The sequence below is a fragment of the Danio rerio genome, chromosome 19, assembly GCF_052040795.2.
Source record: "Danio rerio strain M-AB ecotype USA chromosome 19, GRCz13ab, whole genome shotgun sequence".
NCBI classification, from domain to species: Eukaryota; Metazoa; Chordata; class Actinopteri; order Cypriniformes; family Danionidae; genus Danio; species Danio rerio.
The window spans coordinates 16,482,094-16,496,634 of record NC_141039.2 but is presented as its reverse complement, the minus strand read 5'-3'; the positions used below and the strand labels follow the sequence as shown (position 1 = coordinate 16,496,634).

The window sequence follows — 14,541 nt, the reverse complement described above, 5'->3', positions numbered from 1 at the left end:
AATATTTGCTGCAATAACTGTGTGTTTTCTTTAAATAATTTGTTTCGATTGTCAAATGTAAAATACTAAAACACATTACTTAATTAAAAGTGTAACTGTAATGTGTAACTTGATTTAACATTTAAAGTTAATATTTTATAATTTCAAAAGGTTAACATAATGGGCTAAATTGAAATCACAAAACTACAAATGTGTACTTACAAGTATATTTAAACATCAAAAGTTTGGTAGTCATGTTTTTTTTTAAGTAAATTATTTTGTTCAAGATGGCATTTATTAAATGTAAAAAAATATATATTATTATTATTCCAGTATTTATTGCTTGTATTACTATTACTATTGCTATTAATAATAATAATAATAATAATAATAATAATAATAATGATAATGATAATAATAATTCAGATTAGAGTGATTTCTGAAGGATCATATGATCCTGAAAACTGGAGAAATGAATCTGAAACTTGATTATAACTATTGTTTAACATTTATTTTATAATGCAATAATATTTCATATTGTTACAATTTTTTGTATATTTCTTATTAAATAAATGCAGTCTCAAAAGAAATGCATATTTTAGGGTTGTCTGTATTTTTTATTTTTTTTTATATATTACGCTATAAAATAATCTTCATTTTCTTAGGTTAAGCCAAGTTAACCTTACAAGCAGTGGTGTAACGTAACTAATTACAAATAGCCAAATTACTGTAATTGAGTAGTTTTTCTCAGGAATTGGATATACTAAGTACTTTTTAAAAGTGTACTTTTATTTTCCCTCGAATACATTTTTAGTGCAGTATCGGTACTTTTACTCCACTACTTTCTTTTAACCTGCAGTCACTACTTTATTTTTTCTTGTCTATGGGGATTTGAAAAATCTGTCCTGTGATTCCAATCAAATCACACATATAAGGTAAATCGCATCATAATGAGCTACCTCAAGACATCTGCACTTTATAATTGCCGAAAACTGTTTGGAAGAATAAGAAGTGTCCAAGAAGATGTCCAAAATCTTTACATGCATTGACCCAGAAAATGTTTAGACTGCGTGTCACTGATGAGAAGATGATGGATGTTTACTGTATGATGAACAAAATGGCCTTAAACATGGCCTTAAACACCCAGCAGGCACAAGACGTCATCATGACATACCTACACAACCTAAAACCAACCAAATAGCAACGTCTAATGATGTTACAGCTTGACCTTGTGTGGATGTTACCACTATGACGTCTATCAGACATTGGGTTTTGGTTGCCATATCTGATGAATAAATATCAGTATTTGACGTCAATAGGATGTTGGTTTAAGATGTTGGCTCGACTTGGATTTTGGTCACTTTATAACAACCTAAAATTAATCAGATATCAAAATTTTTCACTTCATTATTGGACATCAAAATAACATTGCCCTTAGATATTGGCTAGACCTTGAATTTTGGTCACCTGACATCATAACCTAAAACAAACCTATATTAACGTCTTATGATGTTGTATAATTGCTGAGCAATAACTCGATGCACTACAGAATGTTACGTTTACACACATCCATAAATTACATGCAAACGCATCAGCTTTTTAGGCAAGTAACTGTACTTTTACTTGAGTATGATTTTTCAGTACTCTTTTCTTCACTAGTAATTTTGTAATTTAAATGACTTAAGTTCAAGTAATTTAACACATATTAGATTAAACTGATTAAAACAGTTTATATGACTTAAAATAATCTGTAACATAGTTAGCTTATTTGAATAAGTTCAATATCATATGCTGTCATTACTTTTTGGTCAGTTATTATTATTATTATTATTATTATTATTATTATTATTATTATTATTATTATTATTTTGTGTGTGTTCCTTAATTTTGTTATTTGTCTGTGACTCCTGTCTGATCGTGGTCCAACCCTGCATTGTAGATTTACACAACATGTTCTTTCAGCTGTTATGTTATGTTTTTTCAGCTACAGGTCAAGTGAGGAATATGTGTATGTACGTGGACGAGGAAGAGGTCGATATGTATGTGAAGAGTGTGGAATACGCTGTAAGAAACCAAGCATGCTGCGCAAACACATACGACTCCACACGGACGCCCGACCTTATGTCTGCCAGCACTGTAACTTTGCCTTCAAAACCAAAGGTATGCTGAAATGCTGATGAATGGAGATCTGTGGTTTTTAGTACATGTCTGTTCACATTACACTAATAATGTCACTGTGAAAATAAAACTAAATTAGTTTGCTTATTTATATATGCTCTTTTGTATGTTAGTGTAAAAATATATGACCGAAATAAGTTTTGTCTTTCACTTCAAGGAAAACGGAAGTATGCAGAATGAAAGAATTATAAAATTATACAATTAAAATTATCTGTAAAATTTATAGTACGATTTATGCAAGATTTAGAAGATTTATTTAAAATAAAACATTCTCTGATATCCTCTGTAGTGATAGAAAGCTGTTTATAAAACCAATAATTGAATAATCTAATGAATAATAATTAAAATTTATTTTAAACAAACTAATTAATTTAAAAATAATTAAAATTATATATATATATATATATATATATATATATATATATATATATATATATATATATATATATATATATATATATATATAGTACAGTAAACACAGTTTAACAAATACAGTTTAAAATACAGTTTAACAAACATTGAAGAACTGTATATTTTACCAAATACATTTTAGCCAACAAAACACTATTTTAGCCTTTCTATAAAACAAAAGTCATGTTTAATGCAATATGTTACTTGCCAGTTCTTTATCATTTGAATTTTTGTAATTTGTGAAATTTATAATATATTATAATATAAATGATAAATTTATAATGCATTATTTTAGATTTTTTTATTAAGCAGCAAGCCATATTATATTACTAATTATTTAAAAAAGGAAATGTATACATAAAAAAATATCTGAAAGGAGATGATAGTGGTGTGTTGTAGATGTTATCGTATCAGTAGTAAAGCTTGTTTATATGCACATGGATAACTGAGTCAACACCTGTACTCTCGCAGGGATGCACTATATAAATACGATTCTTTTTTCCTTCCCATGTTGAAACTCTCATATTGCTTTCCTCAGGGAATCTAACCAAACATATGAAGTCAAAGGCTCATGGGAAGAGATGTCCAGAGGGACCTGCTCCAGGACCAGTCCAGTGTGAGCTGGAGACAGATGAAGGAGGTGAGAAAAAAAGTGCTGTGTTTTGATGTCAAGTTATGAAGATAAGGATGAAAAAATAAAGAAGAAAAAATAATCAATAAATATTTTAAAAAATGTAATAAATAAAATGTAACTTATGTTTGTTATACATTAATTAAAGACTTTAAAAAATAGAGACCGCTTATTTTTAAATTTTAACATTTTAATTTTGTAGACTACAGATGACATTTCTTGCTAACTAAAATAATAATGTCATTAAGAGCATTGTTTTGGTGCATAAAATAACAAAATAGCAGCATGTTTATGGAAATTTTTAGGTGTTACAATACCAATTTTTTAAAATCTGGTATTAAAGATTGTACTTGGTTTCTTATTGTGATAAAGATAAGTAAAACAGCTTCTCAAATGTGAAAAAAAATGATAAAAGTTGGGATTTGATTCAGTCTTTAAAGAATTTATTGTACGGTTGGGGTATGCTGAGCTATTTAATTAAAGACTACAAAAGCACATTATTTTTCCAAATAATGCATGGCAACGGTAAATAATTTATACTTTTTTCTACAATATTCCACATAAAAATAAAAACTGTAAATTTAGATTTTATAGTACCAAGTTCAGAAGATTAAAAAATATATAGTTGGTGGAAAAACTCAGTTTTATCCAAAATTTTGAGGAAAAAACATTATCAGTGCTTCATTCAAATATAAAATGCCATATATAATGATATATAAAGGATAAAGTACATCTAGTGGCTTGTTATAACAAAAGTTATAGGCTTATCAGCAGCTCAATGCAAAACAGAGGGCTTCATCATCTACATATACTTTATCCTACTGAATACACTGCTACTTGTACAAAATGTAAAAAAAAAATTATACAGAACAATTTCTGAGTCGCAGTAGTTTATTAATTTCATAACTAAAGCTAAAGCTGACAGAAACAAAAATGGCTGAATGAAGCATGCACTAACCTTTGTTTTATTCAGTCACAAAATGTCACCAAACAGTACCGTGACAGACAAGCATGTTAATATGGACACAGATGCATTCACTGCACAGTCAAGATGATTCAAAGTTCACAGGATGAGCCTGTGTTCTTAGTTTTGATGGTTGTTATCTGGGAATAACATACCTAGGAATGTTGTGGCTGACCGATCAGATTCAAGTATTCCACACAGCCTTTAATAATGCAAAATAATATATGTATTTGTTGTTTTAAAAATATATTGTATATAATTTCTGTGGAATGCTGATACTGTGACTCTTTTGTGCTGTAGGTGACAGTGCTAAACATTTCCTTGAGACAGAGGAAGTGGAAGAACACCAGTTCTCGGATGCGGAAGAGTCCGATGACGAAGCTGAGGATAATGATGAAGGTGACGAGCAGACTTCATGCTCCTCTTCGTCATCCAAGTGGACGTCCATCTCCAGAGATGATTCTGGCTCGTGTGACATCTTAGGCCTTTCAAACCCAGGCTGGGAACAGCATCCCAAACCGCCTGTCAGTATGAGCCCTCGAAAGCCCAGCCACTATGGAGAAGCTTCTTCTCCGAAGACAACAAAGTCTATAGTGACACTTTTGCACCTTGATCCCACCACAGGAATGTGCTCATCCCCAATCCGTAGCCTTTCTCCTGGCCTGCAAATGTCCCCTGCTTTACCACAGTCTCCTGGACGGGACATGTCCCCTCTACGATGTCCTTCTCCAAGACTAAGTCTGTCTCCATCATCCTGTCTGTCCTCATTGTCTCCTTCTGACCGCTCGACTTCATCCTTCTCCGAGAGACGTGTGTCCCCGATTAGAGCCCTGTCCCCCATACGGCCTTCGTCTCCCAGTTGTCCCCTGGCGTTGACTGTTGGGGCCAGTGTAACTATTCAGTACCAAGCTGACAGACCCAGAGCTTCAACAAAAGCCTCACCTAACAGGTTAAACCTCAAGAAAAGAACGGTGAGTGACTTCATGAGGCTTTTTCATGCTTTATGGGCATTCATTTTTGTGCAGACTGTGATAAGATCACTTAAGACACATTCAAAATCAAGGGCCGTATGTATGAAGTTGCACAGAGTAGAACTTTTAAGTGTGTCAAATTTCTAAGCATAGAAATAAATTGTCTTCTTAAGCTAAACTTAAGAATAAGAGTGATTCATAAGCTTTTTTAAAGGCCTTTGCATATGGGAGTCTAAAAATTTCATATACGTTTTTTTTTTTCGTATTCATATGCGAAACATTCATCAAGTAAACAAACCTGAGTCAGATGAATCTTAATTAATCAATTGCGAAAAAAATGCACAACATTTTGGAGTTAGTTAGCAGTAATACTTTGTTCTCTTTTCTCCAAAGTAGAAAAAGAAAGAGGAATAGGTTACATATTGTGTTCACATTGCGTTGAGGAAGGAGAGTTCAGTTCATTATCAAAGAACTGCGCCAGAGTATCCCGAAATGAAAAGTTTATTTCAGGAACCCAACAGAATTTTGATACAATACTTGTGATACTTCACACATTCACGTACATAAACAAATCCAGAACAGAGACTGGCAGTAACTGGAGATTATAATAGATGGCGGCAGCATTGACAGCAACAGATCGAAAGCAGACCATGCTTTCTATTGTAATATTATAATGTCTCTTTCTATATTTTTGATGCAGTACGTCAAATATATGGACATACACACACACGCACACACACATGCACGTACACAGGCACACACCAAGCAGCAGAAGGTGAGAGATGCGCCAGTTACTGAATCCAGCATGTAGGGTTCTCAATTATCTACCACATTTTGTCTTTATTTTATGCACTGTGTTTGTTATAAAGTTATCTGTACTGTAGCTCAAATGACAACATTCTGTATTTAGCTTTTCAATTGTATGGTGGCTCTGAACTGTCAAAACAACTCTAAAAGCACTTTTTTTAGATGCAAAAAGCAGAAAAAAATTGAACCCAGTTTGTCTTAGTTTATGACAAACTAAGTTTTCTGAGGCTTTGTCAATACGATTTACACAACATAAGGTCGAAGTAATTTTTTTATTGTGTAAAAATTACGAATGAAAATTTTGGATTCTGTGTGCAATACCCTTAAGTGTTAAGACTAGGTCTCAGCTACTAAATTGTTAAAGGTCTTGTGAAGTGCTTTGAATGTGCATTTTTGTTTGACGCTGTTGAGTAAACTCACCTGAAGCAAGAAGACAGGGCGGGGCATAGAGCAGCTCCTCCTCCTTTTCAAAAACAGCCAATATAATTCAGTTTATATCACAACCCTGTAGTACGATGGCGTACGGCATCAGGTTTAGAACGAAGTAAATGTGCATGCATGAGCAGTTGTTGCTAGAAAGAGAACTAATTGTATTTCTTAATAAATAACTCATTACATTTTAACGTCTACACCAACCTCTCAATGTCCGGTACGTAATGGACTTGATCGATTATGTCGCTGTACTACAGAATGCAGCAATGATCTCCAGAGTCTGGGCCAATATTTATCAAGCTTCTCAAAGTGCCTCACATGAAATTACTCCTACTTGCAAACCTTAGTTTGAAGACAAGTTTTCAAATTTCTCAAAACTAAGAATTCCTCTTATTCTTCCAGTTATTTGTCACAGTTTGAGAGGTCTCTCAAGTGCTTAGGAATTGGCAGTAAGGGCTTGTGGTGGTGCTGTGGAGTAGAGAACTGTGCGACACACATTTTTTAATGACTTGTTGTCTGAGTAGTGAAATGCGAGCAGTGCAATTGACTAAACTTCCACTGCAAAAAATTGGCAACCGGACAGTGATTCACCGTCAGGTTGCAGATCCTTGGTTTGGAGACAGAGAACTATACAAATCTTTCAGTAGAGCAATAATGATTTTTATATGCTTGACAGCAAGCAGTTAATCAAATGGTATCATTTAGACCAGAGATGCCCAAACTAGGGCCTACAGGCCAAAGTTGGCCCAGGTTAACCTTTAATTTGGTCCGTCAACCAATCAGATGGCGACAACTGATGGGGAAGGTTGAGGCAAATCCCTTAAATAAAGATTGTCATTTTTAATTTAACATAACCTTTTGTTTGTTTGTTTGTTTGTTTGTTTGTTGCTGAGCTACTAAAAAAGCAAAACAGAAATTAAATGTTTTAATTAAATGTTGCAAATTAGTCAGATTTTGAAAGGGTCATAAAACCCCAAAACAATTTTTTTAGACATTTTATGGACAAATATACAGTTGAAATCAGAATTATTAGCCCCCCCCTGTTTATTTTTTTCCCCCAATTTCTGTTTAACGGAGAGAATATTTTTTCACCACATTTTTAATCATAATAGTTTTAATAACTCATTTCTAATAACTAATTTCTAATAAAATTTATTTTATCTTTGTCATAATGACAGTGAATAATATTTGACTAGATATTTTTTAAGACACTTATATAAAGCTGAAAGTGACATTTAAAGGCTTAACTAGGTTAATTAGGTTAACTAGGAAGGTTAGGGTAATTAGGCAAGTTATTGTATATCGATGTTTTTTTCGAAAAAATCGGAAAAAAAAAATTGCTAAAAGGGGCTAATAATTTTGTCCTTAAAATGGTGTTCAAAAAAATGTTAAAAACTGCTTTCTTGCCAATATAAACGTATAAGACCTTAGTAGAAGGAAAAATATTATCAGACATGCTGTGAAAATTTCCTTGCCCTGTTAAACATCATTTGGGAAATATTTAAAAAAGAAAAAAAAATGAAAAAGGTGTCTAATAGTACTGACTTCAACTGTATATGAGTGGCATGTAGCAAAAAACCCAATTATGACACATTCGATTCCCTATCAAGTAAAACTCAGTTGAACTCCAATGTGTTATAAATGAGATTGTTTATGGTTTTATTGTAAGAAGTATATTATAAAATTAAAAAATATATATTTATAATGATTAATACGATTAAAGTTTTGTATGGTATATTTAGCTTCAGCCCAAAAAGTTTGGGCACCCCTGATTTAGACAGCCCATCATTTGTCAATGACTTGAGGTTGGTCACACCACCACTAACAGCACTCTGGTTAAAAATGTTATTAATAAAACTTGGTACAAATATTAACGTGTTGTTTCCTTTCCAATGTCAAGTATATATTGTAATATATTATCTTAAATTCCCTAATGTGTGAATTATTATTACATGAATTATTTAGAAAATGTCCTTAAATTAAGAAATGGTGTCATGGTCGTCATGCAAAAATCCATTTGTGGCACAGATAAGTGTTGTGAATCACCTCTAAAACGACACTTGAATTTTTTCCTACCCTTCACTAAAATTATGAATGAAATGCATGATAAGTAACCTTTAAGTGCAGCTTTGTGCCAACAAGTTTTTTTTTACTCTTAAGTCAATTGTATTCTTTTAAGTAATTCTCAGACGCTTGATAAATACGGGTCCTGGTTATTATTTTTTAAGCACAACACAGATTTACAAAAAAATATATATATTTGGAAAATATTTCTGAATGAGCCACGCTTCAGTTAGTAAACTGTGGGTTTCCTGTCTTCATAACTAAATATGCGGATCGTTCTTTCTTTGTCAAGTTTGTTTTAGTCCACTAATAGAAAGACCATTTTTATTATAGCACAAAAAGCTATTCATCTGAAAACAAGACAGCCAAAAACAGCCAAAATAAACACGCAAAAACAAATATCCTGATTCTAAAAGCACACTGTGTGTTATTTTAGTGTCACACCTTTATCAGAAATAGCAGCGAGGCCACCGGTCTTTACATACAATTAAAACCAAAACCTTCCATACCAACCCAAGAAATGATGGCTGAACTTAAAAATATATACTCATCTGTTTACCATCAACTGTCTGAAATACTAATTTGGGATGAACCAGAATTATCTTTAGCTAAATCCGCAAAACAAGACTTACCACACTCTTTAGAAAGAACGTCCTGCTCCTAGAATAAAGATGACTGCATTAGTGGTCACTCTACAATATCCAACAGACCACTTGGTGAATTCACTAAAATATTTTTTTCTGTCTCCTTTCAAGGAGAAAACACACAGTCCTCACAGAAGGACCAACATGACCCAGTCTTGGCCTCCAGCACACGGGCGTCTGTCCAGGAACATGCAGCCCAGGGAAGGCCAGCGTGTGTTAAGTCACCTGCCTCTGCACTCCCAGCCTCAGGTGATGATTCCCAATCTCAGCCTCACCATTCCTATCGGCGGGATCCAGATGGTGCAGCCACGCTCCAATATGCTCCTCCGGAGTACATCTCTGAACCACAGCGTAGCCCAGATGACTGTCACTGTGCTGACCAAGGAGAAAGGCGCTGGGAGGAGTCCTGTGGGTGAAGTTCCTCATCGGAAGAATCAGCTGATAGTGTTTACAGAGCCTGCGGTGGAGATGAGCTCCAAGAGTGAAGCTTCCTCTGATGAGGACAAAGAGCAAATCCATGAAGTGGTTCAAGCAGAGCTTTTTTCTAGAAAAAAAGAGGTTCCCAGTGTCGCAATGACGACCTGGAAGAGTATCTCTCAAAAAAATAACAGAAAGCATTCTCGAAGTCCCAAGAAAACTCAGCCGGTAGACGGCTCAAGAACGTCTATGGATGCTAAGTGTTGAGGGAGAAGTTTAGACAAAAATGAAATGTCTGTCATTGTTTATATGCAATTACTCCAAACCTGCATGTTTGGCAGAATATTGCAATTTATTAATTTTTTTTCCACACAAAAATGCATTTGGTTATCTTTTAACATGGTTGGAAATTAAAGAGGGTTTGGGGCAATAATAATAATAATAATAATAATAATAATAAACTAAATTCAATATTGTTGCAAAAAAGTGCCTCCACTATTCGAGACTATCTGTTGCAACATGATTAAAGTGAAAATGGTTGAAAAGTAAAGCTTACAGCATTATATTTAGATTATTTACATATTAAACAAATATTTCACTGACAAAAACTGACAAATTCCCTCCTGTGATAACATTCAGCGATATATAGATATATAGATGCATCATATAGATATGATGCAAAGTTTAGAATTGTGATTTTATAATTAAATAAATTAATCTTATGGCCTGTTTACACCAAAAAATATAAAGATATTTAACTATATTGTATATACTGTATGAAATTCACAGTAGCACACAATATAGTTTGGTTTATTAACAGTCTGCAGTTTTGTTGAATGCATATTTAAATGCTTGTGTTTAAAAGAAGAAGAAGGGGGTATTCTATTTGGTTATCATTGCTTTTAACACAATTATTTGTTGGATTAAAAAAAACAACAGTTTTGTCATTTATTTATTGTGATTGAATTAATATTTTAATTGTTATTATTTCAAAGAGGGTTTTTTATTATTTTTTTTTTTTGCATTTAAATAAAAAAGCCCCTTTAAATGATATGTAAGAGCTGCATTGAGAAAGTGGGAATGATTTTTTTGGCTATCTAAATAAATGAAAAATACTGTCTGACATTAAAAAATGCAAATCGATTTAAAGAGTCATGAAACCCCCCCTCTTTCAGCTCAAGTCTACCTCAGATTTAAACAAATAATGCTTCATGCTGCGCGTGGAGTGCTGAGACAGAGGGAGGACTGGGCGTGGCCGACAGAACAGGGGAAAAAAGGGGAGTGATCAACTGTTGTCAGTTGAGACACAAACCGTGAGAAGACCCATGATTTTATAGTTTACAAAGTTAAAATGCAAAGAAATAAACAGTAGCTACATGTGTTATTCGTAATATATATATATATATATATATATATATATATATATATATATATATATATATATATATATATATATATATATATATATATATATATATATAACCATAATTTGTTACATCATTATAAAGATAATCATGTTTATATAAACACTTTAAAGGAGTAGCAATTCCCTCCTCCTGAACTCCCAGGACACAGTGGAGCAGTGCATCAGGTCTCTTGCCCTATATTTCAACCATTAATACTGCCAGTAATCCCGAAAATTTTAAACATATGCAAACACAGCAACATTGAAATAGGCGATTTGTCTTAATGATAACAAACTCAACTGATAAGAGACAAAGTTCTATCATCTCCAATTCTTGTACAGCTCTCCTGACAAAAATGCTTGTTGCAAACCAACAGCTTTGCTGTATCGGCCCTGACAGATACATCAAAGATGTACAATTCATAAATGTACAATTCATCAGATTTCCGCAGATTTTTAGCCCATATTTGATTCTGTTTATTTACTTCATTTAATTTTAATAGTATATCTGACAAATATTACAAATTAAATTTAAATTTAAATTACAGTTTGTAAAGTAATATATAGTAGAGAGTAATACTTATAGTAAAGATATTATATGAGCGACTTGCTCATATAACATCAAATAAATTTACCAAATAAAGTGGATCTATTATATGGATTTGCATTGTAAACATTAAATAAATTTAAAACGGTATGTTTTTATTTAATATAAAAAGTTTTTAGTTATGATTCTCCCAAAATCATTCTGCATAAATATGCAGATTTTTTTTTAAAATTCTGCGCAGAAATAGCAAAAAATGTCTGTAGATTCTGTCTAACCCTACTCATAGGATAAGAAAACTCAGCTATGAATAATAATGAAAAACCGACATAACATCACTGGACAGGCAAATTCACGCTGTCACAGATTTTGATCCCAGCCCAAAAATAATTTTTAACCCAGAAAATGAAATTAGTTGACAAAAGCTCAAAACTATCCCGTTTTCTCCACAATTAAAGCTGACAGATGTTAACATTGTATTAACTGATGCTCAACACACACAAATATGCTAAAATCACAAAATAATACTTGAGGGTTTCTTTAACCTTTAATGTCAATTGACTACCTTGATGTCAAAACAACATCAAATGGAAATTGTTGTAAAAAAAAAAAAACACACATTAAAACAAATTACTGTCCAGAAAAATATTATGTACATGTTTTTTGACGGCAACGAGATCAAGGTAGTTTACATGTATTATAGGGATACAAACTCCAGTGTAAGTTTGCACCTTTCTTACATAAAAATACTTTCTGAGTCATTATTTTATAGGTCAAAATGGCATCAATGTGTTGATGTTAAATTGACGTCAAAGGTTTGACATCAAATCGATTTGCATTTTTAATGTGTTTTTTGATATCCTTTTGACATCAAGGTGCCTGCAGAGATGTTGTCATAACCAGCAGGTCCACATCTAACCCTCCAAATGGATTTGACTTTCTCAATTTAGCTCTCAAATATTAGTTAAGTAGTCTATAATAAATAAGAGAATATACAAGACAACAAAGAGTTCTGCAGTCACTTCAATTAGGTTCAAGTTCTGCACTCTCTCCACAAATCCACATATAATTAATATGACTGCTTCACCGCTCAATCATTTTATTTACATCAAGTTTGCTTTATTTACAGTGTGCTATAGTACGACTGCAAAAATCTAAATGTAGGATCGCTAAATATATTTGTTAAACAGACAGGACTGGGATTGGCTACAGTGTTTAATGTTTCATCCTTTTACTCATAGAAATAGATCAACATGTTATACTGTCATCACTTTTTACAATTATTTATTCTTGCCGCCTGTAAGTAAAGCATTTTTTTTTTTTTTTAATTAGATCTATGTGAAACTGTTGTTTCAAATATGACGTTTTGTCCCAAGGATAGTGGATGTTTACATGAGACACTTTAAACAACAATCTTAATTATGTCAGTTATTGATGTAATTAGCATATTTAAATTACACGTGTATGTCAGCAAATATAAAAACCAATACATAAATGCTGTTCAAGACTATAGCATGGTTTCAGAAGACTTAAACTGAAGGCATGGGTTGTATGGTCTACTTTTAGACTATTTTAAAAATGACTTGAGCCTGTACATTTTGTCTAACATGATGGTATAGATTTGAAGATGCATAAATAATGACAGAATTTACATTTTCGGATAAACTGTCCTTTAGATTTTGGGTATACCAGAGATTGAAGTTATTGGGACTTTGTTAAACCATCTGAGTAAGTTTTTTGCTTGGTTAAACCTTGATGTGTTGATACATTATGTTCCCGACTTATGTATATTTTCTTGATTGCTGTCTACCTTTTACACACACACCAAGCACGCATGTACTGTACATGCGTGTGTAAGATATGTAGGGTAAAATGAATACACTTTATTACACATATTTAATTAAACTATATATAAGGTGCCAATGAAATTCACGTTTTCACGTTTTATTGTGTTACAGCATGAAACCATTTAAGGAATTTTCCACTCATCACGAATACTACATTAATAATAAAAAATCTATATCCTACTGTAAATCTTAATAGATATCCTACTGTACAAATGTATGTTTTTATATGCATTTATACTCTATTCTATAGCATTGCGGTGTATGTGTGTTTTTCTTTATTGTACGTGACGGTCAGTTGAATATTTTGACCAGAAATTAAAACACTCATGCATTTCCAGTAACTAGTCTATAGAATGTGGTCAAACTCAGAAGATGAACAGCTCTGCTTGATGGTTCAGATGTTCTCGTGGTGTTGATTATTTAGATGTGGGAAGATGTCAGTATGGTGTTCCTCCCGTTGTGATGTATTCAGGTAGACAGAGATCTCTTGTGTAATCTGCAGACAGGATAAAAATGATCAGAAATATACGAGTAACAAGAATTTGGATTAGAACTTGGTTTCTGTTTCTTTGGCTATGTTTGTTTTATTCGATAAACTATGCACAAAATCCTGAAGTGTTCTGTCTTGATTCCATTTCAAATTATATGCAAAGATGTTGTTATTCCACTCTATGGATTATGGTAATTACAAATAATTCACACTCTTATTTATGAATTTTAGCTTTTCTAGTTTGTTGCCATTTTAATAAATACATTATATTATAATTATAATATATTATATATACATTACTTATAGACAATATATTAAATACTGTACAGTAATGGAAAATTTGTGGAACATTTAACATACTTAGGAGTTGTTTTTGTTGAACTGGATGGAACCCATAAAATGAATGTCATCATTATCCTCTGTAAACCATTGAGACAACGCAATCAGATTTAGGTCATTTTCATAATGTATAAAGACATAATGACAATATTATGAATAATAATAACAATAACCAAATATTATTTCAATCGAAATGGAAAAACAACAATAAGTCATAGTCTATGAGTGTGTGTGAATGATGGAGTGTATGGGTGTTCCTCAGTGCTGGTTGCGGCTCGAAAGGCAGCTGCTGCATAAAGCATTCATTCATTCATTCATTTTCTTTTGGGCTCAGTCCCTTTATTAATCTGGGGTCGCCACAGCGGAATGAACCACCAACTTATCCAGCAAGTTTTTACGCAGCAGATGCCCTTCGATC

General features: G+C 32.6%; 2 protein-coding genes across 7 annotated transcripts in view; both read left to right on the top strand.

Moving 5' to 3' along the window:
- The window catches only part of hivep3a (HIVEP zinc finger 3a), a 102,530-nt gene extending 91,690 nt beyond the window's left edge, over nucleotides 1-10,840 (top strand). For 3 of the 6 annotated variants that reach the window (XM_087295534.2, XM_087295536.2, XM_087295535.2), the window contains 4 exons: nucleotides 1,964-2,139; nucleotides 3,107-3,208; nucleotides 4,464-5,134; nucleotides 9,193-10,840. In XM_087295534.2, the coding sequence (XP_087151660.2) occupies nucleotides 1,964-2,139; nucleotides 3,107-3,208; nucleotides 4,464-5,134; nucleotides 9,193-9,765 (1,522 nt within the window). In that variant the 3' untranslated portion in view covers nucleotides 9,766-10,840. Of the gene's footprint in view, nucleotides 1-1,963; nucleotides 2,140-3,106; nucleotides 3,209-4,463; nucleotides 5,135-9,192 lie in introns of those variants that run through there. The other 3 variants (XR_015516590.2, XR_015516592.2, XR_015516591.2) reach the window with 1 other exon arrangement.
- LOC147839576 (uncharacterized) overlaps nucleotides 1-14,541 on the top strand; it is an 846,284-nt gene that overhangs the window by 599,195 nt on the left and 232,548 nt on the right. The window lies entirely within an intron of this gene.